The sequence below is a fragment of the Amphiprion ocellaris genome, chromosome 22 (genome assembly GCF_022539595.1).
Source record: "Amphiprion ocellaris isolate individual 3 ecotype Okinawa chromosome 22, ASM2253959v1, whole genome shotgun sequence".
In the NCBI taxonomy this organism is placed as follows: Eukaryota; Metazoa; Chordata; class Actinopteri; family Pomacentridae; genus Amphiprion; species Amphiprion ocellaris.
Window position 1 is genome coordinate 12,555,954 of NC_072787.1, and position 27,982 is coordinate 12,583,935.

The window sequence follows — 27,982 nt, forward strand, 5'->3', positions numbered from 1 at the left end:
GTAGAAGTTTTTATTTCGTTTTGAGCAATTCACAATTAATATGTAACTAATATATTTTCTTTAAAATTCTCTGTTTTATTTGAAGCTTAAAAACTACTAAACAACTGTAACTTGCAGAGTTTGATATTGATAAAGTCACTGTTTGTCCCCATATAGTTGTTTTCTACAACACTGTGAACATTAAATGAATTTTTTTTATTCGAAAAGCTCAATTAACAATACTACATTTTCCCTTTTGCTGGTGCATAGGCATGGTGATCTGAACAATAAATCATTGTGCAATCTTAAGATCATACATCACACACGGACAAAACCAATCAATTATATACAGTACGTGTCCGAAAAATTCCAAGTCAAAGCACTGTAAACCTTTTACAGTATTTATACTGAACAGTGTTGGTCTGGTCTATATAGTCTGGTAACGCACAGCAGCAGGAGTATCGACCTCCAACAGGCTTCCAGGCTGGTGCATGAGGTCGACTATGTAGCGGCAGGGCTGTGAAGAGTGCTGATTCCTGGAGGCATTCCATTTGAAAAGGAGTACCTCGTTCCATGCCCGGTTATACTCACCCCTGACAAGTGAGCAGCTTATTCCGATGCAATCAGCTAGACACTGAAAAGTGAAAAAGGATGCGGTATGATTATTTGGAAACAAGAGATGAATGAAAAAGAAAAACAAGGAAACAATTAGGCTATGTACAGAGAATGGAGAGAGCTTAGAAGGAGAATGTTGGTGACTGCAAAGGAAGTAATGATTGAAGAATAGAGAACATCAAAATTAAATGAAATTTAACTTTAGGGCAGAGGAAAAAAAAAACTATTGTGTGGTTGCTAGTTGAGTGGTACCTTAAACAAAAGTGCCCTATGGCAGTAGATTCCCTTGCTGATCAAACCAATGGGAACAACATTAGACTGAAGCTGAAACTTGAGCTCACTGAGGTGCAGCATCCACGAGAATTCGTGCAACTTTTCCATCTCCACGGCTCCACCCATCAAGTCACTCACCAGCCTGACACACAAAACCAAGTACTCAAAAGCCATCACAACTTAAAAACTTTCAGATTTCAGGAGTGTTTCTTTGGCATCCCGACCTCTCACAATATTTTTTTTTTTTTTTTATATTGTGTGTCAGCTGTGTATCTGTGTCTGCTTAATGCTGTTACGTGTCACCTGTCATTTTTAGGGAACATTTTATGAGTTTTAGGCAAATACAGTTTCAATTACATTTTGTGACTCCAGAGGAAAGAACAATTTTTTATATCTAATTGTGATAACGTCTTTGCATGTTGGTTATGTGCCAAAAGCATTAATTTGTCACCTGGCAAGAGTGGAATACTGCTCTTCTTCATCATTCAGTCGGAGGATATATTCTTTGACCTCCTTAACTAGAATCTGCAGTGAGACACCTTCCGTTATGTTCGATGGTTTGTCTGTAAGGGGCTCAGACTGAATCTCATCTTTCTGTTTGTCTTCCTCTTTCTTCTTCCTGTACACAGGGACAGCAAATTAAAAACAAATCTGAAACACTGTCTTGGAAAAAGGGAGAACGTCACTACTAAAATCCCACACTAAAGCAATTAATCATTACATTGTTACATACGGTAAATATCCTCACTACACATACCCAGACCCACTTACATAGGAGTCCTATGGCCTCCCTTGCTGCTGGTATCAGATTCTGATGGGTTGCTCTGTTCCTCTTCTGCCGCATCTATAGTCTCGCTGCCACAGTAAGACAAGAAAAAACCGTTTAGGTAAGTGAACACAGCAATATTATTGTATTTTTCCTTGTTCTTTTTATATTTTTCAGTTTTGTTACATATATATGTGCGTTGCTTCATATAATAAACTTGCAGAATGTAATAGTTATTATTCTGAGAAGTGAATACAGCACTGAAATTAACTGACATTCATTCTAGTAAAAGGCGTTTTGGTTTGCAAAGTTATACTTTGGTCACACAAAGCTGAGACCACCGATGGATTACATAACACACTGCTTTAGAATGCGTGAGACGTGTGTACATGCATGCTGAAGGGGAGACATAGTGGAAACGGGGTGGACCTGAGGTACCCTCGGGGGTACTGCTCTCTTTTGCAATGCTAATTCATCGAAATGCTGAAAGCGTCAGTGAGTGCCTGCATGTACAGCCTTTAATGCAAAAGGTGTTGGTTTTTTTTGTTTGTTTGTTTGTTTTTTGGGATGTGTGCTTATGTGAGTTTTAACAAGACATGCATGTATAATTTGTGCAGGCATCCTGACCTGCATCTTCATGGGTACGCATGTCTGTGCACATTTTTGATTGTGGGTGCAAGTTCAGAAGTCCATTAGCCTGAACACAAAGGCTCTGAGTGTGTTGCCATCTTAAAAAAAAGGATCGTTTACCCAGCGGGGCCACAGTATTGGGGCACGCTGAAGGCAACAGTGCACAGGAGGAAAAAAGAAAAAAGAACGGAGGAAAAGTAGAGCACTGGATTGGAGCAGACAAGGGGAGGGTGATAGTAACCACATAGCCACAATAAATTGTTGCACCAAACACCATGGCGTGGTTGGTAGTGTAGGAAATGTACCGCCCATTTACTCTACTTTTAGTGTGAGGTGGGTGCTTTGCATTGTAACAGCTGGGGAATTACAACATATATCTTCAACAGTTCAAACTTGTCTTCCAAGTTTATACAGAGCTTGCATGTGATTAACATTTTGGAAATTGTAAGATGTAAAACTGACAATTACATTCCACTATTCAGTAAACTAAAGTGCATTTTTGCTTAGAAATGTAGTTTATATTGTATGTATGTAATTTCAGCAAAATTCTACTCTTAACACATCGAAACATGTAATTTTTTAAGTCATACTCTGGTGCTGTGTTGATGACAATAACAGGTTGGTTCTTGTTGACTGGCTGCTTAGATAGTTCGTCTAAAGTCAGAACCCTTTGACCTGGACGAGCCTGAGGGGGAGAGAAAGAGAGAAACAGAGAGAGAGAAGCCTTAACATGTAATAACTTAGACTTTGTACATCTTTGTGGAAAACAAATATTCTGTTGTTTCGATCACATTATTTAAACAGATCTGACTATTTGCAACTATTTTATCTAATTTCACCTAAGCTCTAAACAAACTCTGATAAATAACATACCTTCCCAGCATCATAGAAGCCATCAGTAATAATGTCAGAGGAGGTCAGATGACCTATCAGGCTGTACTTAACAGACAAGTTGGAGTTAAGCAGGCTGATCATAGCCAGCTTGGTGAAACTGCTCCTACGATTCACTGATTGGCTGATTTCCTGAAGGATTTCCAGGGCTCTGAGACACATAAAGACAACGGGCGTACATGCACAGACACATTTTCACTCACTGATAATAAATATAAAACACATTAACCATTTTAAAGGCATTTGGACAAAATCACACATTCCATTATGTCTGGTCACATTTATAATCACTGCCCTATGCTGCCATCAGGTGGCTATTTAAGAAACTACACTGAGTTATCTCCATCACACTTATGCTGCTTCATTACATGTGCAATAATGCCTCTCCAGTAATACATTTCATACCTTATCAGTCATGCTCCTATTTCATTTGTATCTGTCATCTCCTTGTCTTACCCATATTTGCACATCTCCACAGCAGTTGCCTCATCACTGGCACACACACTGACTGCCATGCATGTGTTGTGCAGCACCTCCTTGTGATAGGAATGCAGCAAGTTGACCAAAGGCTGAAGTCCTCCAGCTCTTTGTAGCTATGTTTTTGGACAGGGGATACATTTTAGGTACTCGGGCAAAGCATATAAAAGAAAGCTTGAGAATTCATTATGTATTATTGTTTATAATTTTTGTTGTTGTTGTTGTTTAATAGTTTTTGTAATGGGTAAGCGGACAGTAGCAGCAATGATAAGTATTCAATAAAATCAGTAAAATTAGCCCATATTTTTCCTTTACACTACACACCAGATTTCATAATAATCTTGTTCTATGCAAGCATGGGAATAAGTCAGCAGTCTACAGCACAAATACAAACCTCTGCCCTAGCGTCTTTATCACAGGCCAGCACTGACAGACATAGCGTAGTGTTGATGAGAACTTGTGAATCTGTGGACTTTAATGGTTCCACCAGAGCCTGCATTGCTCCATGTGACAAGATGCTGCTGCGAATGCTCTCCTGTCCTGCCATGTTGCAAAGTGTGGCAGCAGAATTGGTCACCATCCTTGGGCAGGTTCCATACAGCTGCTGGACAAGGAACTCATGGCCTCCAGCCTCATACACTGCCCTTAAAGATATAATAGAAATGGATGGGAGATTAACTCAAACGTGACCATAAATGTAGTCATTCATGTATGCATTCAGCGTAGTACTTCTGTAATGTGTATGTAACATGTGCCTCATACATCTGATTTGTACAGATAATAGAAAAATAATACAAGTAAGAACAGAAAGGGGATTGTGCATAAGAGGTAGAGGTAAAAATATGTGTGCTTAGCAATGAAGGAAGCAGTAATGTTGAAATATGAAGTCAGACAGCGAGAGATAATGTGCACGGGGAAGATTTGTCTGGAGAATGTGGAACAGAGAGTGCAGAAAGAGGGAGAAGAGAGGTAGAAAGATTCAGTGAGAGGGCACCATGTGGAGACACATGATGCATTAAATCATTTATGAAATAGTGGAAAGAAAGGCATTCTATTCAATTTAAAAATGGCACCCCCTTTAGTTTTAAAGACTGCAAACTTACCACCTAGTTTTACACATTTGGCAGTACAGTAGTCGTGTTATTAGTAAAATGTAGCATACACACTTTGAAAACCTTGAAATTGTCCAGTTTCTTTTGTGTTGCTCACTACAGGGATGGAATTTACATGTTCTAAGACTTGGTTAGTTCCAAGATTAAGAGGATATTTGTGAGTAACAGAAATACTGAGGAGGAAGATCAGTTGGGTTGTCTGTCACTCACAAGGCGTTGCGCTTGTTGCTATGTGTGAGGTTAGACAGGGCCTGGGTTGCTGCTGCTCTCAGCATCAAGTTCTCACTGCTCAACAACTGCACAACTGCAGGGATAACACCTGAAAACCAGAAAAATACAACTCATTCAGACTTTGTTGCGCTGAGTGTGACATTGTGGTTGTCCAGGAAATGGTAGCATATGTACCCAGGTCTCTGAAGCTGTCTTTGCTGGCTAGGTGGAGACTCATGGCAGCCACAGCCTGACAAGTACATGATTTCACCTTGATGTCAGCCACTGATAGAAGCTCTACCAGAACCTTCTCCACATCCTGCTTGTGTAGCACTTCACGACTCCCAGCTACACATACAGGCATTCACCCAAAGACATGCACACATGTGTTAGTAGGAACAAAGAAAACACAAAGCTATTATGAGTATATTATGCTGTATCCCCTATGATCTTCTGCTGGAAAGTTAAAAGAAAGCCTCTACGTACAGCTCTGAGCCACTCTGGTGATACATTTAACAGTGTTGGACTGGATTTCAGGTATGCTGGGGGAGAGGACGAATTCCATCAACCTAGTCAGTCCTCCACTGTTGTGAATCAGCTGGACACTCTCACTGTCACTCAGACAGTTAGCCACTGTTTGTAAGGTGTCAGCATGTAGGTCACTGAAGTCCTGTAAAAAATGAAAAGACAGGACCAGAAGATGCAGAGGACACAGAGCTTGAATGGTGCAGAAAATGCATTAAGGGTTCAGAATAAGTGCACCATTTTCAGCTAATGATGCAGTCATAAAAATGCACATATAGGCAGTTTCCATATTCTTTCTTCTCATTTAACATGAAGCAGCAGGGTGAAGACATATATGCTAACAAAAGCATGTGCTCTCTTCACATCTACCGTGCTATTAAGGATATCGATGAGCTTCTCAAATCCCTGCTCCTCCCTGAAGGTGTTGCGTGTATCTTTATCAGTTGTGATATTCTGCAGTGTCTTTAAAGCCAGCTTTTGAATGACAGGGAAGTCTGACATCAACAGCTTCAGGAGCGGAGGGATCCCACCTAACTTGTGAACTGCCAGGCGGCATTGATAGTCCTTCATACAAAGAGAACAACAGAGGTGACAAAAGAATCGCAAGGATTTTTGAATCATTTGTTTCTCACCCATTCTAAGACTATATCTTACAAAACAAACAATGATGTGTTTAGTGGCTTTTGGCATGTCAATAAATGTAACACCATTATGCTTAAAATAACAAGCTGTATAACTTTATAGTCTTGTAATCTCCTTGAGGCAGATGACAAAGAGTCACCTGAACTAGGTTAAAGATGATCTCTAGCGAGTTCTTCATGACATCTGGGTCTGGGCTGGATAAGAGCTGGATTAGAGGTAGCAAGCCTTTGTTGTCAAAGATCTGGGCCTTACAAATGAAATCCGTTGACAGAGAAGCCAGACACAGTGTTGCAAACTCTTGAACGGCTGTGTCTTCTGAATAAAAGAGAAAATTGAATAGGTTAAAAATATATATAGTATAGCATAGTATAGCATAGCATAGCATAGCATAGCATAGCATAGCATAGCATAGCATAGCATAGCATAGCATAGCATAGCATAGCATAGTATAGTATAGTATAGTAGAGTAGAGTAGAGTAGAGTAGAGTAGAGTAGAGTAGAGTAGAGTATAGTAGAGTATAGTATATAGGTAGTGTATACACACACACACACACACACACATATATATATGTGTGTATATATATATATATATATATATATATATACACGCTACCATTCAAAAGTTTGGGGTTACCCAGGTAATTTCGTGATTTTCCTTGAAAATTCACACTTTTTATTCATGTGCTAACATAATTGTACAAGGATTTTCTAATCATCAATGAGCCTTTCAACACCATTAGCTAACACAATGTAGCATTAGAACACAGGAGTGATGGTTGCTGGAAATGTTCCTCTGTACCGCTATGTGGATATTCCATTAAAAATGGGCCGTTTCCAGCTAGAATAGTCATTTACCACATTAACAATGTCCAGACTGTATTTCTGATTAATTTAATGCTGTCTTCATTGAAAAAAAAGCTTTTCTTTCAAAAATAAGGACGTTTCTAAGTAACCCCAAATTTTTGAATATACAGTAAAACATCTACTTCTGGGTCTAATTTGCAGTCAAAATTGCTTACCTTCCACTGACAGTTTTTCTATCATGGATGGAATAGCATCTAATTCTTGCAGTGTACCTTTAACATCACCTGTCAGTCAAAACAAGAGACAAAGTCACCACTTAGTAATTCAGTGAAAGTAGGCACCAGTCCCAAAGTAAACAAGTCATTTAACAAAGTCATCTGCTGAATAATTGAATAACTAGTTACATAGATGGTTTGGAAACTATACTGTCAATTGTACTAGCCAGGTGGTTGCATAAGTTGATCTGTAAGCCAACAAAGGTCACTGCAGTTGAGGGTGCATTTATGATGTAAGCGGTTTGACACACCGTTGGAGGCCATGATGCCCAGGGCCATGAAGGCGTTGCGTCTCACCAGCTTGTTGTTGTGAGTAATGAGCCTGCAGAGAGGCTCCAATGCCCCAAGTCCCAGCAGGGAAACCTTGTTCTCATCTCCTAACAACAGGGGGAGACAGTGAACAGGAAAAATTGGGCAGAGAACCAGATAGACTTGAGCTATGATTGAATAATTCATTACAGATCAATATAAGAAGATAAAAGAATAATAATAAAGAAGACAGGCTTAAATCTAAAACAAGGTGTGTAAGATAAAGGGAAATCAGACAAGCAGTGTCAATCACAATTCAATCTTGTGCTTTTTAGCTGCAAGGATGCTCACAAATATAACATCAGAATGGGTAAGCAGTGTACCTTTTTCTGCAAATGTATATACTGCTTCACAGGCTTTGACGAGGATGTCTTCCTCTGGGGAGTTCAACAGCAGCACTACTGTTGCTGGGGTTTTACTTTCAACAGCTACTTGTTCAAACTATGAGTGTCAGGAGAGAGAGAGAGATGCAAATGCTTTGTAAGAAATCTATTTGGAAGTGGATCTGGGAAGTAGGCTACAGTATGTGTTCAAACTATAGGCAATGTTTTTAAACACGTGAGTTCTATAGAGCACTGCATTAATCCCTTACCGTTTCCTTGCATGGAGTTGCGCTCTTATTCCTCGATTTCTTTTCCATCGTGTCCTGTATGTGACCAAACAGAGTTTTTGATCGCAGACAGTCGTTCAATATCTGTCCTGTGCACTCAATTCTGTGCTCTGTGACCATAATGCTAGCGAGTTAAACTGCCAAGCGAACCTGGCTAACCGACTTCTTAGCAGTGTTCACAAATAGTGCTGACCCCAAACCAAGCAAATTACACATTACAATCTCAAATATTCACTGTGACTTACCCTTTTTTTCCAAACTAAGAGACAAGTAGCTTATAATCAGGACCGGCCACAGGAACCGGACTGTAAGTTCAGTGTTTTGGGAAAGGAGGTTGACGCTATGTTGCTAGGCAACGGGTGACACGTTGGGCTAAATAATGGTTTGGACGATTATTTCTTTGGATAATATTAGCAGTTTAATGATAAACTATACCAAAAGTTACAGAAAACAATGCAGACAGACATTTTTCGAGACAAAAAAAATCAGTATAGGAGCTGGAGCAACTTTATTCAGCGATTTTTATACATCGCATGTACACAACAGCAAACCAGAAAGTGAATGATGAAACGCTGAATTACAAATAAAAGCTGTCCTTGTCTATTGATCGATTAATAATCATATAGCTCAAAATTGCACAGACAGGAAGGTCCAATCCCGCGACAAAACAATTTTAAAATAAATAAATAAAGAGCGATTATGTTGAATAATAAAGTGTGTAGGTCATTGCATGAATGACTGTAGTGCCTGTGTGAAGGAATGCAGGTTGTAGTTATAGTATTGGGGTATAAATGTGCTGCCGTGAAGAGTGAGTCATAAAACAAATGAGCTATATACAGCATCAGCACATTGAGGCCTCCTTCCTTTACAGAGGTACTGACACAGCAATGTGCCAGTGGAAACAGCACAGTGTGCAGCAGAAGACCAAATGACCTCTAAAGACATTACCTCTGGCGGTGTGGGACATTATCATTCTGCTTCTTGAAATGAGCCTGAGATTAATCTCATCTAAAGTAAGCCAAGAATGGGGGATGGCGGGACGGTGGACGGGTTTCTGCTAATGCATTACTATTACACGAGCTGCATGAAAAACTAAGGAGGAAAATAGGAGGAAACAAGCATTCTCACACGTCCCCCTCATGAAGTGAATTGGGATTTCTGATTAATCCCTAACGTTTCACGTGTAGGTATAAATTTCAAATCTAAATGCTAATGCAGACTGAGTGATGTGTGCTATTTAAAAGCACAAAAAGGTAGCATAGGCCCGGCGGAGGGAGGGAGCTGCAGCGAATCAGCGGGGCAGACACTGCAAAGCTCAGGCTGTCACCTCCCATCCCGTCGAGCTGTCAGTTGACAGCAGCACACATGAACATCAGTGCTGCACCCGGAGTTGACCACCCGTTGATTTTACGTCGAAACAGCCGCTCCTCGGTGTTTTAATTCAAGCGGGGCAAGGACATGACAGGATACACCCCTGTCATCTCTGCGGACTAACCACGAACCCGTAGGAGGAGGGCTGAGTCGCTTTGCTAGTTTTGAGCATCTAGCTAATGGTAGTAGTTAGCTTGCAGGCTAACGGTAGCTAGCTGGTGAGCGGAGTCCCGTTCTGCTTTGTGCCGTCATTTGGCTAACTACATTGCTGACTCGCTAACGAAGGTCGGAGGGACTAATGTTAGCTGGTATTCCGGAGCGTTTAGTTAGCCACTCCGCATCATTAATGTGTCATTTTATTAATTTGTTTTAAGGCTACACCTTCTGTCGCTTGTCATTTGTCACTGGGCTTCGAGCTTTCCCAGTTTCCTACGTTTATTTATTTTACGAAATTTATCGCTGCTGCTCGATAGCTAGCAAACTCGTCTGCTATGCTAGCACCAGCTCAGTGAGACCTCACAGCGCAGGGGTGCGGAGAGCTCCAGCCGAGTCAAGGAAGGAAGGCTTATGATGTGGGCTGGGGGAAGCGGAGGACTGTACGGTGTAGGAGGACAGCAGTATTAGCTTGAGCACAGCGCATTTTCTCATATTAGTCCTTGTCGAGGTTGGGCCGTAGCGTCAGTGAAGCTGTGTGGGACGCTGAATGAAGAAACGAATTGGGGGCACTTTGATTTGCGAGCTGGATAAATGAGTAGTATTGATATCGCCGAATCGTGAGCTGGTGGCCGGTGTGCCAGCTTCAAGGGAAGACACTGTCAGGATTATCGCACAGACTGTAACAACCAGCCAGTTTGCTTAGAGATGGCTTCGGCGAGCAGCATTGCCGCATCAATTGCGAGCAAAACGAAGACCAAGAAAAAACACTTCGTGGCTCAGAAAGTGAAGCTCTTCCGTGCCAGCGACCCTCTGCTCAGCGTGCTTATGTGGGGAGTCAACCATTCGGTGAGTCAGACCTTAAAATTTCCAAATGATGATCCACGGTGAAGTCTCCTTCGACCTTTTGATGTTTCCATTAAGCCTCACTTGCAACTATCAGCCTTTGTGTTATTGCAGTTGATTGACTAATACGATATGACAGCTGTCCAGCGGTGGGATATACTGTCAGTGCAACTGTGCGACTGGCTGCAAGTGTGCTGTCCTCTTTCAACAAATCATCAGCAACGTTTGCTTCAGTGACCTCTGTGCAGTTACAGCAGTGATATAGATATTATTAATCCACTGTTTTGCTGTATGCATTAGTAAACCGTGTGTATGAGTATTTGAGCAGCGAGCTCTTCTTCGGCTTCCTGTTGTGCACACGCAGGATAAGCTCCTAGGGTTCTGTGTCATGAGAGAGCAGATCTTCCCATGCAAGACAGCTTATCTTTGCTCTCTGCTCTCTTTCTCTTCCTTTGCTGAATATTTGCTCTGGGCCAGTACTCATATGCTGGACAGAGCACAAACTTGGCAGACAGAGGACACGCAAATATTTCTAGCAGCAAGTCACAAATATTAAACCTTTAACCAGTGGTTTACACTCAGTAATATACCACACAAAGAGATGGTCATCTGAGTAAGACTCCACAGTTCTTTCAGTTCCGTTGTTCTTACAGACTTAATATTAACATATAGCCACTCCTTAATCTTTTACTCATTTTGTTTCTTATAATCATACAGTAAAGCAAGTCTGCTGCCAGCAGACTGAAGTGGGTTTTTTTAGATTGAGCAGAACTCCTTTCTAACATGTAACCAAAAGAGCTTTGGAGAAAATGAACAGCAGCATTTTTTGAATTAATATACATAGGTACGGAATTTTCTATTTATATGTTAGTAAGAAATGTTTTATCACAGGACAGACAATGCTGTAAATACTGGTAAAGTATAGCAGTGTATACAAAATAGAAAACAATGTAGGACCTTTGATAGAGACTGCTGCTGCTGTTATTTTTGCTCGTTATTCTTCCCTGTCTGTGGTTCTACCGAGCGTGACAAATGACTTCAAAATTCATCTTGGGAGAAATGTAAATATTTTGACTATAGATCCATAATAAATGTCAGTTGTACATTAAAATTGATTTGGTATGAAGTTAATGGGTCAGATTTAAGGACTATCTTAAACACTTTCTTAAACATTAGGCATGTGTTTTTTTCAGGGCCTGTACTGACACCAGTCATTAGTAATCAATGAACTGATATACTTTGCTTAGTGTCATTTTTTTAAATAACACAAACACAAAACCTCATTGACATGCCTTTGTTTATTTATGTTTTACATACCGATGGGTGATTAAAATAAAGGGAAAACCGAGGTCACATGTCTTAGGTGTGGGAAACAACAATTTGCTGGAAGAGCTTCAAAGTGCCTTGGTATTGATTCTCCAAGTCTCTGGAACTCTACTGAAGGGATGAAACACTATTTTTCCAAAAGATATTCCCTCTAATGGTCTTTTGATGTTGGTGCTGAAGAGCGCTGTCTAACATGTTGGTCCAAAATTCCCTGAAAATCTTCAGTTAGGTTGAAATCTGAATACTGCAAAGGTCATAGTATGCAATGCACAAAATGTTCATATTTAGTAAGCCATCCAGTGACCCCTCATTTCTTGGAAGAGACCACCCCTTTTAGAATAGAATTTTTTCATCATAGGATAAAAGTGATCACTCAAAATTTTTTTTATTGATTTGTAGTGACCCTTCCTTGTTAGAGGACTTGTGGAAACAAAACATGCCAACAAAATGCCCTTGACTGAGCCATCAGAACAACTCACTGTAGAGGTCAAGGATTCAGGTTTTTCCTAACGTCTGTCACCCATCTATATGTTTAGTAAAAGAGAACATTTCAACATTTATCCGATTCAATATCAGATTGTGCTGTGGGCGGGGCATTGGTTGAGACCACGGGTGATAGACAGATAGAGGCCTTCGAGCCAAAGCAGCACGATTAGAATTTCTTTTCTTTTTTTTATTCAAAATTTATTTTTAATAAAGGGTGAGCATTATTGCTAAATATTGAATCTGATAATTAACCAGACTGATAATCACTCAACCGCTATTAAATATTGTGAGTAAATCACTGTAAAGTTAACTACAAGTGGCTTGCATGCCAATTTGCAGTAATTATATTTTTATATAATGACCTGTTCTTTAAACTTGACCACTGTTTTTGAAATGTTGATGCCGTTTGGGATGTCTTTGTATGACATTACTATACCTTTGCCTTTTGCCTATTACTAGGCACGTGACTTCGTAATTTTGTTGCTTTGTGTTGCTTTGAAAACCCATACTAATATATGAATAACCACAATTGTTTTTAATGTTTTAATCGTGCTAAGAAAATGATTAATTTTCTCGTAGTTAGCCTGTTTTTTCAACTGCCGTATCTCTGTGTTGATTTGAGGCATCCTGCCGTGTTTGGTGGATATCAGTGTGACAGTCTCACAGTACTGAGGGCACATTTATGATGAAGTCATTACTAAGCATAGTGGGTGGGCGATCCGGACAAAAGGTCGTATGACTGAGAATCACAATACACGATCTGATTCACTGTTCGCCCCACAGATTTAGTTGAACATTCATTTTATCACATGATTAGTTGTGCACATGGTTGCCTAGATACAAAGCCTGTCACCTGAACTCGAAGCTAAAGACGCAACTCAGAAATCTCTGTATCCTGTTTTTGCTCTGATTTTATAATAAAAGGTTGAACTAGAAGTGGGGATTCATAGCTCCACGGCTTTGATGCTTCTTTCAAGTTACTGGTCCTCTTGCCGCTATTCTTCATGCTGTCTTCTATTTACAAAATAGCTGCACCTCAACCAATACAATATATCACACTTTTGTTTAGTACAAATTTTGATAGAATTGACCGATCTATGCCAAATAAAAATCTTCCATAATATAAGAGCAGAAGATTACGCTCCCCCCACTAAGAATGTTACATTTGCCATTTCGGCCATCAGCATTTTACGTTTGGCCTAGTGTTAAGGGTGGCAGTTTAGTTTGGATTACACAGCCTTAAAATAGCCTAGTGTATGTGAGGCCAAGACAGCTAAAGATCCAAAGCTGTTATTCTTCATCTAAGCTGTAGTCTGTAGATGGATTACAGTCACCTGTCTGTGGTGTTAAGCCTGACGGGGCAAACTAAGGTACGCAAATGGTTTACCTCCATGCAGTTAGGCAGCATTCATTTTTCATTTACTCTCTGAATGTCACTGGAAATGCCTGAAAAAGATGATGATTTTATATATTGTCCCCTTACTTGAACAGATTTCCTTATCAGATATAACCTAAACTCACAAAACCATTCCATAAAATTGCGTAGTTATATTGTGTTGTATCTGTCAACACTGCCCAAATGTTTAATTTAGAATCAATTTAAAATCTTGATTCTAACATTAAACAGATTGACATCATCTGTGTATTTCTCTGTGCATGTCCAGTAGAGTAGAAGATCAAGTCTAGGGTCATATTATACATTTTTATCTGTCTGCTGAAGGACTGCTGGCCCAGAACCACAAAAGCCTACACAACGTTGGAGAATATACATGTTCAAACTGTTCTCTTGGATTGCATAACACAGAGCAATGGTGCCGCCAGCACATTTCTTTCTTATGCCTTAGGCTAACATTTCTGCAGTTTTTTTCATCACCTGATAAGGTACTCTGTTTGCTATGCCATTGGCTACATAAAAGTCACATTCTATGCCAGGTCACCAGATTGAGTCACTGAATTACTGCCAGCGGGTGTGAATGCTACATCTTAGAAGGGTTAATATAAGGTTACTTACTACAAGAAGAAGATTGCAAAAGTAACCTCAACCTTTAAATAACAGGACACTGCAAAAGAACAAGTAAAGGGTGAGGCCTGAGAATGCAACCAGACTGAAGAAGCAACATGCAAACACATGCACAGATTCTAAAAATGTAACCCCAACCCCCTATAATCACCATGTGCCTGTGAGCCAAACGCATCCACATTAGCTCCACCTGCAAACCTGAATTTGATTCACTGGTCAGTAGTATACTATAGTAAATACAGAAGAGGTGTGAATACTACCCGTCTGTTGGCCCAGTGAAACAAAGATGGCATGGAAAATGAATTCAGTGGGCTGCCAATAGAAATAAATGAATGAATGAAGTATTTATTGCCCAGGACTTTGGTTGCAAGTCATCAGAATCATCCTTGTGTAATGGCTAAGCCAAGGATATACATGTATTTTGAAATTTCTTTGTGCAACAAAAGATAGCAGCTTGCTGAAAATAACCTGTGACGTGTAGCCTTATTTTATTCTAATCCTAGTATTTAGGCAGGGGACACCCTAGACAGGTCGCCAGTCTGTCGCAGGGCCACATACAGAGACAAACAATCACTCTCACATTCACACCTACGGGCAATTTAGAATGATCAATTAACCTCAGCATATTTTTGGACTGTGGGAGGAAGCCGGAGTACCCGGAGAAAACCCACGCATGCACAGGGAGAACATGCAAACTCCATGCAGAAAGATCCCGGGAAAGCCGGGACGTGAACCAGGGATCTTCTCGCTGCAAGGCAAAAGTGCTAACCACTACACCCACTGTGCAGCCCTAATCACAGAGTCATCATTAGAAAAGCATCTCCTGGTTCTAAGTCAGCATGACATTACAAATACAGAATAGATTTTGGCTATGTAGAAACTGAATTTTGCGGTGTTGAATCCACAAAGTATGATTGGGCTGCTTGAAGTCATAAGACTAAAAATGATTGGAAATCTGTCCCTCTTCCTAATTTATTATAACCTTGTGAGGAATATCTCTCTCAATAAAAACTCTAATGTAAAGACATCTACAGGACATTTGATTGAGATCACAGCTCCCAGTGTATTCTCCTGTGTCAAGCTTGAGGAAATGCAAACACTGCAGTAGGATGGAAAAATGTCCAGATATTTTGATGTTATTTTGAGTGCTGTGCTGCATGTACGCTAATATGCTTTATCCTGATCTGTGTGTGAATTCAGCTACTTGCTTCGGATTCTTTCCTCGTCCGTTCTCTTCTGTCCCACGCCCCTCTTTATTAAAATCTCTCTCCCAGGCGGCTTCAAGCAGATGGGTCCCCCATTATGAGTGGGGTTCTGTTAATGATTTCTTCCTGTTAAAACAGAGTTAAGTAGTTCTGCTCTCGGTTCTGTAAAGCATCTTGAGACAAATTTGATTGTCATTTGTTTTGTTTAAATTAAATTGAATTTAATTATTCTGCACTAAGGTTGTGCTTAAAGCTGGGCACCGCTGTTCATTGCTAAATATACACAAAAAGAATAGAGACTGTAGTTCATAGAATATGACAAGCTGGCCTGTTTGATATCAGCTGTAACCTTTAATGTGCTCTTCATTCTAAATGGAAAGAGTGGCTGTTAGGAAGAACACAAAAAGACATGTAAATCCTGGCTCAGAAAAACAGATAAAGACAAGCCATACCAGGATTACTAAATTAATGGCCCATTTTGGCTTCTTAAAGGATTTATTGAGGTGTCCACTACCAGTGTAGTCGAAAAAACATGATTTCCTAGAAACATACGATTGTCTCAATGCTTACAAGCTAAGTGTTTAAAATGTTTCAAGATGCCAAACACCTTGTATCAGTAATTTTGCTTCTACAGTGGAATATAGTCTCACCTTCACATATTTTCAAATGTAGTTCTGGCTTGTCTGTCAGATCATTTTGTAAGTTCTTGGGGTGATTGAGTGCACTGTTGGAATAGAGACATGTCAGAATATGTTCTGCTGTTGGTTTTTGAGTAGATTTGTCATTGGCTGCAAAGTTGTGTCGTCACAGTTTAAGGCACCAGTGGCGTAATCATAGCTTAGAGTCCAGCAGTTCTTAACCTGCTGTTACCTGTCACCTGCTCAAGTTGTTTTAGAGTAAATTGTGTCGAGATGATGTCCCATCTGGCTCCTTATTAAAACTATATAGAAATGGAGAAATTGCTGAAAAAATAGCCATTCATCTTATACAGCAGGACCGATTGAAATGTGTGACTTGGTAAAAGTATGTTTTTATCTGTCTCATTCTTATGTAGTCAATAAATGAATCAAGCTTTTTTGTTTTATTTTGTGTATATATATATATATATATATATATATATATATATATATATATATATACATATATGTAAATGTTATGTAATTTTTTTGTAAAATTCTTAACTTCTGTTTTTGTTTAACACTTATTCTGGTTTTGTTTTTGTTTTTTTTCTTAGTGTTACTCATTTTTTCCACTACCTTCATTAAACTCTTCCCATCCCACAAGTTCATTAACTAGTTTTGTCTGAGCCTCTTTTTATATCATCTGCCTTACTGGTTCATTTTTCATTCCCTGTCCCTCTCACTCTTCCCGTTCTTTTCTGTGTCCTGCCACTGTCTGACTCAGAGTAGCTGTGTCTGGTGCTGTGGATTGCATAAGAGGGAGATTCTATAAATATCTGTAGGAGTGACCTACAGCTAATATGTGCGATGATTATGGGGGAGGAAAACAGAAAAGCTGGAACCTCACATTCTGTCCCCTGAGGCAATGACAGACAGAGGAACTTGTGGAAGCATCTTCTGATTTTGCTCCAGTGTGAGTCTGCAAAAAACCTCAAAACAAACATTTTGCTCATTGTTTGCTTCTTCTTGGGCGTGTGTATGCCCTTCAGCGTAGTGTACCTGTTGATGACAATCAGAACTCTACTATAATTCTTGTGTTACCTGTTTACTTTAGCATCTGCCATTCAGAATTTCAACGTATATAGGAGCATGCCTGTTGTAAGAAAACTTAACCCCCTGAGTAGACTATGTTTACACTGTATAATATATGTGACACAGCTGATACTTAGCTACCAAGTTGATACCAAATTCAAACTGGGAAAACGTGACTGCACTTGTTTCTCTATAGCACCGTTGATACTGTGTGTTAATACTGGATAATAACAACACATGAAACAACATAGACAAGTGTAGCAACTGCCCACTGTGACTTGTTGGGGAAAAAAACACACCAGGAGTTATGTGTGGAATTATTTTTGATTTGAATAAAATGATCAGGGACCAGTCATACACAAATATATCTAAAGGCAGTTGTTGCGACCCAACTGCTAGGATCAGCTGGGTGTAACAAAAACAAAAAGATGTAATTGGTTAGGTAAGGCAATTTACTGCAGAATGACAGAATTAACACAAAAGTGATCAAACACAGGAAAACAGGGCTGGTGGATGTTGCTAAATCAAAGAACCAAACAAAGGCTAACAGAGTTCTTAAACTAGCTAAATTAAAACAACACAGCTAAACTCCTTAGCCAAACCTAAACACATAAGCAACACCCACCACAAACAACAGAAGCTAATACAAATGAGTGTCAAATATGCATAATTACCTCAATAAAACTGGTACCTCAAAACACACATTTCGTAACAAGACATAACACGTGAATCACCACCCCTCAGTGGCTACATCACACACAGGACACGGGTATCTGTCACCAAATTAGTCAGCTGCTAACAGAAGCTACAGTCTTCACCAAGACTGGTAACTCCACACTGAATTGGAACTGCGTGGTGGCCCAATCAGACAGGCCGAGAGGCGGGGAGAACAAAGGCTGGAGTGCAGGTCTTCAGCTCCAGCCTCATTAGCTGACTAGCAGCTGGGGTTCTGGAGAGGCTTTCAATCCAGCCACAGCTGGGCCTACACAGGCCATCTCCCTATACAAAGGCCTAAAAAATCCACCACAGAAGCAAGACGGTACCCAGTCACCAGTGGCCGTAACGCCACTATACAGAGCATTCTAAACGACTGAATTGAAAGTGAGTGTGACAACATTGCCGCAATTGTTCGCACACATTGTTCACAAGGGCTGACATTTTTCTTTTTTTTAGGCAATGGTAAGAATAACTTGTAGCATTAGTTGGGTCTTGCTAATAAAAGTAGTAGACCACCATTAGTGTTGTTCAGTCTTTAAAAATGTAACATTGTGTGAGTGTGTTGACACATTGGGCAGCAAAAGAAATATTTTTTTAAATTTAAAATTGGTATTAAGGATCTTGAAATGTCAACAGTATTAGTACCAGCAACCAACGTTTGTGTATAATGATATCTCTAGACTGTACATATTTGACATACCTGGCGTAGTCAACTTGAAACGCACATTTCCTTCCTCAGCATTTGAGTGTGCGTGGATGACTGACAGACACCAGCTAACTAAAATAGACTTTTCATGTCTGATGTGAATGCAGACGTCTCACAGTTCAAGGGATGATGACTACCATAAGCTTGTAATTGCACTACAGATGTGTTATTCGGGCACTTGGTTGCGCTCATCAAAGCCCTGTTTCTCCCTTTCTTACTTACACACACAAATGCAGATGCATCAGTCTTTTTACCTTCCCACTGCTCCACTTTTACCATTAGTGCCTCCTCATTATGACTGGTATCTCTATTAGGGGTGGGTAAAGTAGAATAGCTTTGCATAAGAATTGCAATTCTTCTGTGGTTTTTATGGACCCCTGAATGGTCACAGTGGGATTTTTTATTTATTTATTTATTTTTTTTGTGTTACCTTGCACTATATAGCAGTGGTCTGTTATGTAATAGACGCTGGATAAAACTACAGCAAGTGTCTGCACAACTTCAGTTGTGAATACTCAGTAGGGTTGGGTATTGTTCTTATTTTAACTGTTCTGATTTTGCTTACCAGTTCCCATTCTAAATTATTCTCTATTTTGATTCTTTCTGGGGAAAGTTGTTAGGTTTACTACAACAGTAAAATTCTGTTTTTACATTAATTCATGAGTAACTGTACTCTAAGCATAATATCCAGTATTATAAAATAACACAGTCTCCACCACTGCCTATCTCTGTCTGTCGAGGTAAACAAGCACTGAATCATTATTTGAATTAATATAGTTGCTATGTTTTTAACAAGTGAGATTAGAATGCTCACAGCCTAACTACACAACCCCTTTAAGGTAGATGGTGACTCAGACTAATGGGTTTGTGTGTTCAAAGTGAGTTTCTCCAGGTGTGTGACAGAGGTACCAGCAATCCCCAATCCTCTGATTGGAGTCCAATCCTCTCCCTGGAAGACGTTTTGTAGCATAGCATTTGTCAAGTTCAAGTCACTGTTACAAGATAGCCACACAATTTGTGCTGTTCACCTGTTAAACAAGAACTCAGCTATTGCTGAAAAATGTTAGATTCGTAATTTATTAATACATGCATTCTACTCGGATGACTAATGCCACAAATGGGTAGCCAGGTCCCGGTAAGTGTTTTAGTGAGCTAGTGCTAGTGAAACTTGTGTTGGAACCAATGAGCATGATCGAAATGATAGTTTCCTTGTCTTCTGGAATCTGAATGTGGGAACTGGATCTAAGTTGGAACCAGTTTTTGATGCCCAACTGTACTGCTCAGGCACAGGTTCACAGCAGCAACATTTCCGTTCGAAAGATATCTTAAAACAAACTTGTTCATGAGCTCTCTCTCAATGGCCACTGCTAAGGCGGATTGGCAAAGACTGTCATTATAACCATAGCCATACAATGACATAGCTATCACTGTGTTGCTGTGCTTTGGTTGTTAGAATTCTTGCTGTGACACTGGCTGTATTGGTAAGAGCATAGAAGTACTGCAGGTACAACTGCACCATAACCACCAGCCAAAATCTGAGCATCATCTATATCTAGCCACAGCTTCCCACATCACAGCCAAGCACACCAGCTGCTGTTGTGTTCGCAGCCAGTGGCTGTATACTTTCAGAGACCAGCCTTTTAAAATGAGTAATGAGCACTAAATGTATCACTTAAAGTGTCACATCGTTTCTCCTCTGTGTCGCATTAACAAAGTATTTTCCGTAAGTGGCAGGGAATTATAACAATACTGGACCAATGCGCCGATTGTTTATATGGATCAGAAGACATGCAGAACTTACAGCAGAATAACTCAAAATGTATTGCAAGGAAATGTGACAGTGCAAGAATTTGTGCCCAAACCCAAAATTACCTGGAAATGTTGGAATTCTACTATCTTGAACCTAATCAGACCCATCTCAGAGTGCCAGAGTAACTTTTTCAGTGGTAGCACCTCCCCCCTTGTCACAGACAGAACACATCACTTGCTGAACATTTTCTTATCAACAGACACTCTGACAACGCTGCAGCTGCTGCTTGGTAGCTGCGGTGCTCAGACAGGTGTATGACCAAATATTGTTTTGAAAAGAGTTAAACTGGGGCATTATGATGTCAAATTAGTCCCATATGAAACAGAGTGACTTTTGCGCTCTGCATTTCACAAAAAAAACACATTTTTAAGCGTAAATACTGCTGAAATTATAAAAGTACTACTTTCCACCACTGTGGTTAGTGCAGTAGCTGACTGTGCCACTTAATGCGACACAAATACAGCCTAATGCTCATCATGCACCAGCACAATGCCATACTTGAAATTTTAACATATACACTCTCAAAACAAGGCCGCAAATGTCACCATTTTGGTTGCAGTCTTACACATAATGTTAAACAGACCCAGAATCCAACTTACAACCTCTGTTAGACTTTCTGTGACCTATTCGATTTTTTTAAACTTTCCTCTTTATTCTTACAACTGCAGTTTGTTTTGTAGGACATGTTTGTTGTAAAAAGTTGACGAGGAAATCTTTCAAGTTGCTTGTTGTATGACTTTACTGAAATCACAGCTGTTATTTCAAATTGTCATCGATCCACTTGTGTGCCATTGAAGAGTTGTGGTTGGTTTAAAATTTACATCGAATGGTGAAAGTATAGATTGTCATACACTGTCCGAAAACGTTCCTTCCACAACAACCCACACTGGTGTTATTTTCTTAGAGATACTGTGGAAAAACATAAAAGAAAGCCATATGAATTTTTTAAGAAACTAATTTTTTTTTTAAAAAACACCATAAATCTGACTGGAGATACTGTATTTAGAAATTAATTGGAAATTGAGAATGAAACAGTTTCATTATGACAGTATATGCTCCCTGCAGCCCAAGCTGGCTTTGTTCAAAACATGTGATCTTTGACCTTTACTAACAAATTTACTGTCCAAGAAGAGCTTGGCAGAATTGTCACATTACCAAGATAAGTGTTTACAGTGGAAACACGTTCTTAATATTTGCAACTCAGTGAAACATATCAGAAATTCTAAAAGATTAAAAAAGGTGACTGTCATAGCTTTTTTGTTTATTGTTAAATGTTTCCCTGCATGCTACACATCCTAATGGCATGTCTGATTAGACTTGCATCATTCATTTTTAACTTACGGACGGGTCTCTTGTCACTCTAATATATTTATTACCCTTCTATACCATTATTATGCGTCGTCTGTTTAAAGCAGATCATCTGTCTTTGTTCAGAAAGGCAGCACTATGGCATGCTGCTGACAGAGCACACTCTTTTCACTAACTTCCTGTCCAATGGAGCAACAGCACACGCTTGCTTCACTCTGGGCCGGAAAACCAGTCTTCATCACCATGGAGACAAAACGGAAGTGGTGGTGTGAAATTTGTCTGCAAGTTTGATAGCTGCAAGGTTGATAAACAGATTGACTGGAGGCATCTGATTAAACAAAATACAAAATATACTTTGTTAAGGATAGAAATTATGGCAAGAGCCTGAAAAATAGGAGTACTACAAATATATAATCTGGTTTAGGTACTTCAGTGAACGTTTAGGTTCTGATACTGGATTAGTCGCACCTCCATGTAGACATCTGCAAAAATATTTACCAACAGCACAGTGGTAGTATGTTAAAAGGTAGTACTGTCCTCACTGAAAACCAGCATATTACAGTTTTTGACAATAGAATGAGTTGAGAAAATAGCCTAATATTGTCGTCCTGACTTTGAAAATCACCTGTTCTCTCTTTTACTAATTTTTTGCTGTTGCCAAATTTAATGGCATCAACAAAGACAGTTGCCACTGAAACAATACAAAAATGCTTACATGAGTGCAGATTTTTTAACTTGAGCGATCCGTCATTTTCACCTCGTTTTTACATGTGCGTTTATGTGTATCAGTGATGTCCATTGCCATATACTAGCGTTCTCACAGATTTTTATGTGTGTGTGGTAAGAGCAGGCATTGTCTCTTTGCTTGTGTGAAACACAGCTTTGTTGATGAGGTGACATCTCCCTACTGAGTACCCAGGATGCATCTGTTTTATAACATCACTGTGACGTCTGTGCCTGTCACACCAGGGTGCTGAAACATACTCGGATATGGCATCTGTGGACTTGGATTCTCTGCTTGAACTGTCTTTCTAATGCCTTCATTTCCATATCTTTTGTCCTTTGCTCGGTTTCTTTTCGGATGTGCTTTTTATCTTTTTTCAGACTTGTTTTTTTTCCTGTCTTTATCTCAACAGTTTCCTTCCTGAAAAAAATAAGTCTTCTGCATTTTAGCAATTTTCTGTTAATGATGTACACCAATTCTTTGTTCTCAGGCTTCTTTCTTATTCCTTGTTTCTGTGGGGTTTCTTCATCAACTCAAAATAATTGCAGAGGGTATTTAAAGTACATAGATGTTTTAAATCTAAGTCCCCCCTCCAATGAGATGACATCAAAGTGCTGTGTGCAAAGTGAAGAGCCTTGTTCTTAAAATGTAACAGTGCTCAGTTAATGTCTTCTGCCAGTTCCTGTCTTGGACAATGATTGTGTTGAATTGTTTGTGCCTTTAAAAATGAGCCAGCCACAATCTGGTGTGCATGGAAGCTGCCAAACAATGGAAATTATATTTTTTTCAACACAAAGATACTATCACACTCGAAACAGAAACAGCTGTCATATAGCTATCATATTCACAATTATGTCTGTGTTGATAATTTTGCCGCCGTGCCCCCTTCTGTCAATAGCTAATTTTGCCCTGCATCTTAGACTGAGCAGTAAAATTGTCGTTCGTTTCCTTCAAACTGGTGCATTTCCTGATGTTAAAACTCTACATACTAATACAGCCATTGCGCCACAGGAACATACTATTTTGAGAAGCCACAGGATCAAGTAGGTACTCTTTCAAGGTCAACCTGTTAATCATAATCCCCCAGTTGGCATAAGTGCAGTGAATGATACTGGTCTAAAACAAAAATCATGAATACTAATATCATGAACATGTTTCAGGCAGGCTGTCTTAAAAAGCATACCATTTGAGCTGAAGTAAATGCATTGAGTCAGTTAGTCACGCTGAGGCCATTCTCATCAAGGCCTTAGCTATAACACTTCTGCAGCATTACAGGGTCATAGTGGTAAAAAATGCTGGCTTCCTCTGCTAAGGCAGCTTGTGGAATTGTGATATGACACCACACCATGTGTCTCTGCACAGTCCTAGTTCTAAGCAATGTATAAAGCTTAAATGACATTTCGGACTGTGCTGTAGAGGAATGCACACGTGTTTTGTCATTAATGTTATAGTCAATCAAAGTATTAAGGCTTATTCAGTGCACCTACATGATGAGTATGCTTAGTGGAATGATAGGCTATTAATAGATTCAAACAACCTGCCAGCATCCCTGTCGGCAGCCAACAACAGATATGTGCACACATGCACATACATACACACACACACACACACACACAATATGTGTGTCAAGCTGTGCCTGAGTCATAACAAATGTCAGGTCTATGTAATACAGCAATGTACAGCTACGAGTGGAAATTCCTGCAAATGTACCTTAGGTGTTTGAAACCCTGCTGTTTATGTAATGTGCAAGGTTTACTAAAGCATCCTGTAGTTTTGTACTTCGTTGGCTGTAGGACTGTCACTATCATGAAATTTCAGTTGGCAATAATTGTCTTGAAAATAATTATATTAACTGTATAACTGTTTTTCTCTCATTTTATGCCTCTATTATTTTCAGATTAGTAGTGCAGAGGCTTAGAATCGCACCTTTTGTTGCAAATGCGATAGATTGCCTCGTAAGTAATGGAGTTCTGTTTTTTTATTTGGGCTAAAACCAAAAATGTGTCCACAGCAGTGCTGTGGTGTATGGCTTTTCCAACTAAATCCATGACTTAAATGTCAATAGATGCTTATCAAACTGCCGTTGATCAATTATTTGAAGTTGAGTGCCTCGAGACAAACTTTGGTGTCATTAAACCATAGCAGAAAAAGGGGACATCTTTAGTGATAAAACAAAATGGTTGCAGTTAGCACAAATAATAACAGTTATGCAGTAACTATGACTGGCCTAGTTAGATGGCCATTATGACACATCTAATAGAATCATGTAGGTGTTTTAATTTTACCTCACACTGATGGTCTAAAAGTTTAATTATTGTCATATGCATGATTGGCATTTTGAACGTAGCTCTCATTCTTATAAACTCAAAGTAAACTTCATGGTCTTTCATTTATATATTCCTTAACATTGAATGAATTGTCCAGATTTGTCTGTGACATGCAAATTATATTAAAATCAAGAGCTAAGTATTAAAAAGATGAGTTCTCACTCATGGACTGGACTGGACTTACTTACGGTAGACGGAGGAGACTGATGCTGCGGTCACTGAGCCAATCAGCACCCAGCGCTGTGCTATGCATTTTATTTTGATAAAATCTTTTAATATGTTTTAATTATTATTTTTTTTTATATATTTTTAAAATTATTTTAAAAATTTTAGGATAGAAAATGCTTATTTTCCTGCAAAATAATTAAAATAATGTAGTGATTGCAGAGCTGGTCTATGACTGACCTGTTGGTGACCCAACACCCCAAACTCCCAATGCACCATGGGAGTTTGGGGTGTTGGGGGTTTAAAGGTCATTGTTGTAGTTTATGTTAGTGTTACAGTGTTATTAGTGTTGGTGTTTTATTGTGTTTTTGTGGTTTAGTCAGTCTAGTTAGTTTGTTAAATGTTATGTTGTCAGGACCGTTAGTGTGAAGTGTAGCGTGTTTGATGACTTCCTGCCACATTATTTGTAATGCTGTTCTCTTTGTGTGTCAAAATTAAAGCATCTGCTAGTTGCAGAGTGCATAAAAGGCAGATATCCTTTCTGCAGCGTAGTACTTCAATACAGCTTGCCACAATATTAAATAAATAAAGCTGCCTATGTACCGCAAAATCCCGCACTATACAGGGGTTCCCCTACATTCATTCAGCAGCGGCAGGCCACCGCTCCTTCAAATTTCTTTGAAGGAGCGGCAGTCTTGCACTGTGTTGGGTACTCGCGAGTACTAAGGTAAACTACAGATAACTATCTTGCTCAGTATCTACTCTTTGAGGGGTTAATACGACATTAATTACTCACGAGAGCGCGGCCTTGAAAGTGACGTCATGTCAGGGAGCAGGGAGCCTGCCGCCGCTGCTGAAAAAAATCCTAGAGGAAACACTGCTATAGTAAAAAATCCGTGATACCAAATGCAATTTAAAAGTCTGCAATACTGTACAGTGCAACCATGAAAAGTGAACCGTGGTATGGCAAGGGACAACTGTAGACTGATTCTTGAATCATTAATATATTCAAAGAAATAAATTTGAAAATAGAAGCTTAGCAGAGGCTGAAGGATACTAAGATTGAATTTACTGCACAAGTGACGCATAGCTTAGCTTTGCCTCATACACACATACATGTCATCTCTCTCTGGTTTTCTCTGTTTCGGAAACAGAGACATACACAGTAGTCTCTCTGTCCCTCTTGTCTCACCTGCAAGTCTCCATGTTGTCTTTGTATATTTAAAACACCTTGACACTTCTGCGGTTCTGGCAACATTTTCTCTTGCCGTTCTCCTACAGCTGTCCTTCAGGTCTGTGGCTACATCATCCTGAAAATGTAATCTATAAACTGCCCTCATCACCATGTGTTCTGTGCCAAAGATTTGTATTGATTGATGACCTAGGCCAGAACTGTAAGCCTGAAGTATAAATTAGGCTTAAGAACTTGCCATATGCCTGCTTAGATTAGGAAAAACACTTGAAGATACAAGTTCACCCTTGTGAATGTTACACTTGCTTTTTTTAAGTTGTTCCGCAGCACTTTGAATTTTATAGTTTCTTAAATAATTAACAGGGAGAGCTGTAAGTTATAAGATAGGGTTTTGTGTACAATAAAGCAGACTGGTGTCCTAGGCAGTGCTTCAGCCTTATCACACAGTTTGGTTGCCTTTTTTAGACGTTTATGTATATATTTAGTCATGAGATTTCATGTGAAGCTGTACGAATGCCGACCTTCGCACCACTTTGTGAAAGAATGTACTTTATTGGGTACAATGACAAAAAAAGATTGCTTAAGCAAAAAGTATGACACACACAGTTGGGTGTGTACTTTGTGATAGCTGCAGAAGTAGAAAATCCCTGCATTTATGTTTTTTGAAATGCTACAGTAACATGTCAGGAAATATAGACACAAAATGTCTCTTTTTTTTTTTTTTTTGCTAAAATAGTGTGATTTTAGATTTGTTTCTTTTTTGCCTTACATACTCCAACTATTTTTGTTGTGTCCATAAACTCAAAGAAAATCAAGATTTAAAAATAGTTTTCTTTTTCATCGTTTTTTTTTTTTGTTTGTTTTTTGTTTTTTGTTTTTTTTTTAAACGTTTTAATGCTGTGGGACTAATGATTTCAGTTAGTCAGCCCTTAAAGTGTTTCAGTAGCCTAGTTCAAGCAGCAGAAGTCCTAAAGGCCCTTCTGTCTTTCACTGCCATAGAGTAAATAAATTCATGATGACTAAAAAATAACCCATAGCATCTCCCTGCTGTAGAAATGAATTGAGGCAAAAATTCGCCCAACATGCGGGTGTCATGGATGATGAACTCAGAATGACTAAGTAACTGTCAGAGGACATGATTTGACTTCTTTCAAGAGTCTTATGCAACAATGTATGTGACTGGTTGACTGACAGACAAGTAGGGGTTTTATGTTTTACCACATTTCATGTTTTACTTACACATACATGAAGCTTTAATTATGGGGGCTTTTTTCTCACTGGATTAATGGCTTTACAGAAAAACTTTCCTACCAGGAGGTGGTTGCAAATATGTTTGTTCATAACATATGTTATATTATATATGTATTATAATCACATATTAGAGCTACTACATGATATAGCTGTGCAACTATGAAATTAGACAATTTTAGTATGACTGGAATAATATGACAGCCCTTCTGTGGTATTTTTCATTGTCATCAGCTCATGCTATTATCCAAGTGTGTTTGACTGGCAAAGCTCACACATTTGGGTGTCTCCAAGGAAACAGCGATGTATTGCGTTACTGGTGTGACTCCAGAGAGATATTTGTCATTATTGGTGCTGGTGTTGTTTGAGAGACAGTAGAGGAAGCACATATCTCAATCACTCAATTTAGATATTTTACACATTGTGCACAAGAATTAATCCAGCTCTACTTTCAGCTGAAGAATTAACAAGCATTCCTTTAAGTGTTGAGATCATCTGTAATGTGCTATGTGGTTTTACTGACATATTTGGTGTACTTTGTGTTGCTA

At 39.3% G+C, this 27,982-nt stretch overlaps 2 protein-coding genes across 6 annotated transcripts in view; one reads left to right on the plus strand and one right to left on the minus strand.

Moving 5' to 3' along the window:
• On the minus strand, positions 1-8,458 carry armc3 (armadillo repeat containing 3). Its single transcript, XM_023272082.2, has 18 exons — positions 8,364-8,458; positions 8,101-8,154; positions 7,832-7,949; positions 7,451-7,576; positions 7,140-7,208; positions 6,260-6,435; positions 5,848-6,042; positions 5,440-5,623; positions 5,149-5,301; positions 4,954-5,062; positions 4,026-4,275; positions 3,611-3,747; positions 3,137-3,305; positions 2,854-2,948; positions 1,639-1,722; positions 1,319-1,486; positions 847-1,009; positions 1-613 (listed from the first exon to the last, which is right to left on the minus strand). Exons 2-18 carry the CDS (start codon positions 8,146-8,148, stop codon positions 407-409), a joined length of 2,451 nt encoding a protein of 816 aa, XP_023127850.2. The 5' UTR covers positions 8,149-8,154; positions 8,364-8,458; the 3' UTR covers positions 1-406.
• A 950-nt stretch (positions 8,459-9,408) lies between these two features.
• The window catches only part of pip4k2aa (phosphatidylinositol-5-phosphate 4-kinase, type II, alpha a), a 34,873-nt gene continuing 16,299 nt past the window's right edge, over positions 9,409-27,982 (plus strand). For 2 of the 5 annotated variants that reach the window (XM_035948973.2, XM_035948974.2), the window contains exon 1: positions 9,409-10,491. In XM_035948973.2, coding sequence (XP_035804866.2) covers positions 10,351-10,491 — 141 coding nt within the window. In that variant the 5' untranslated portion in view covers positions 9,409-10,350. The remainder of the gene's footprint in view (positions 10,492-27,982) is intronic. The other 3 variants (XM_023272084.3, XM_023272083.3, XM_023272085.3) reach the window with 3 other exon arrangements.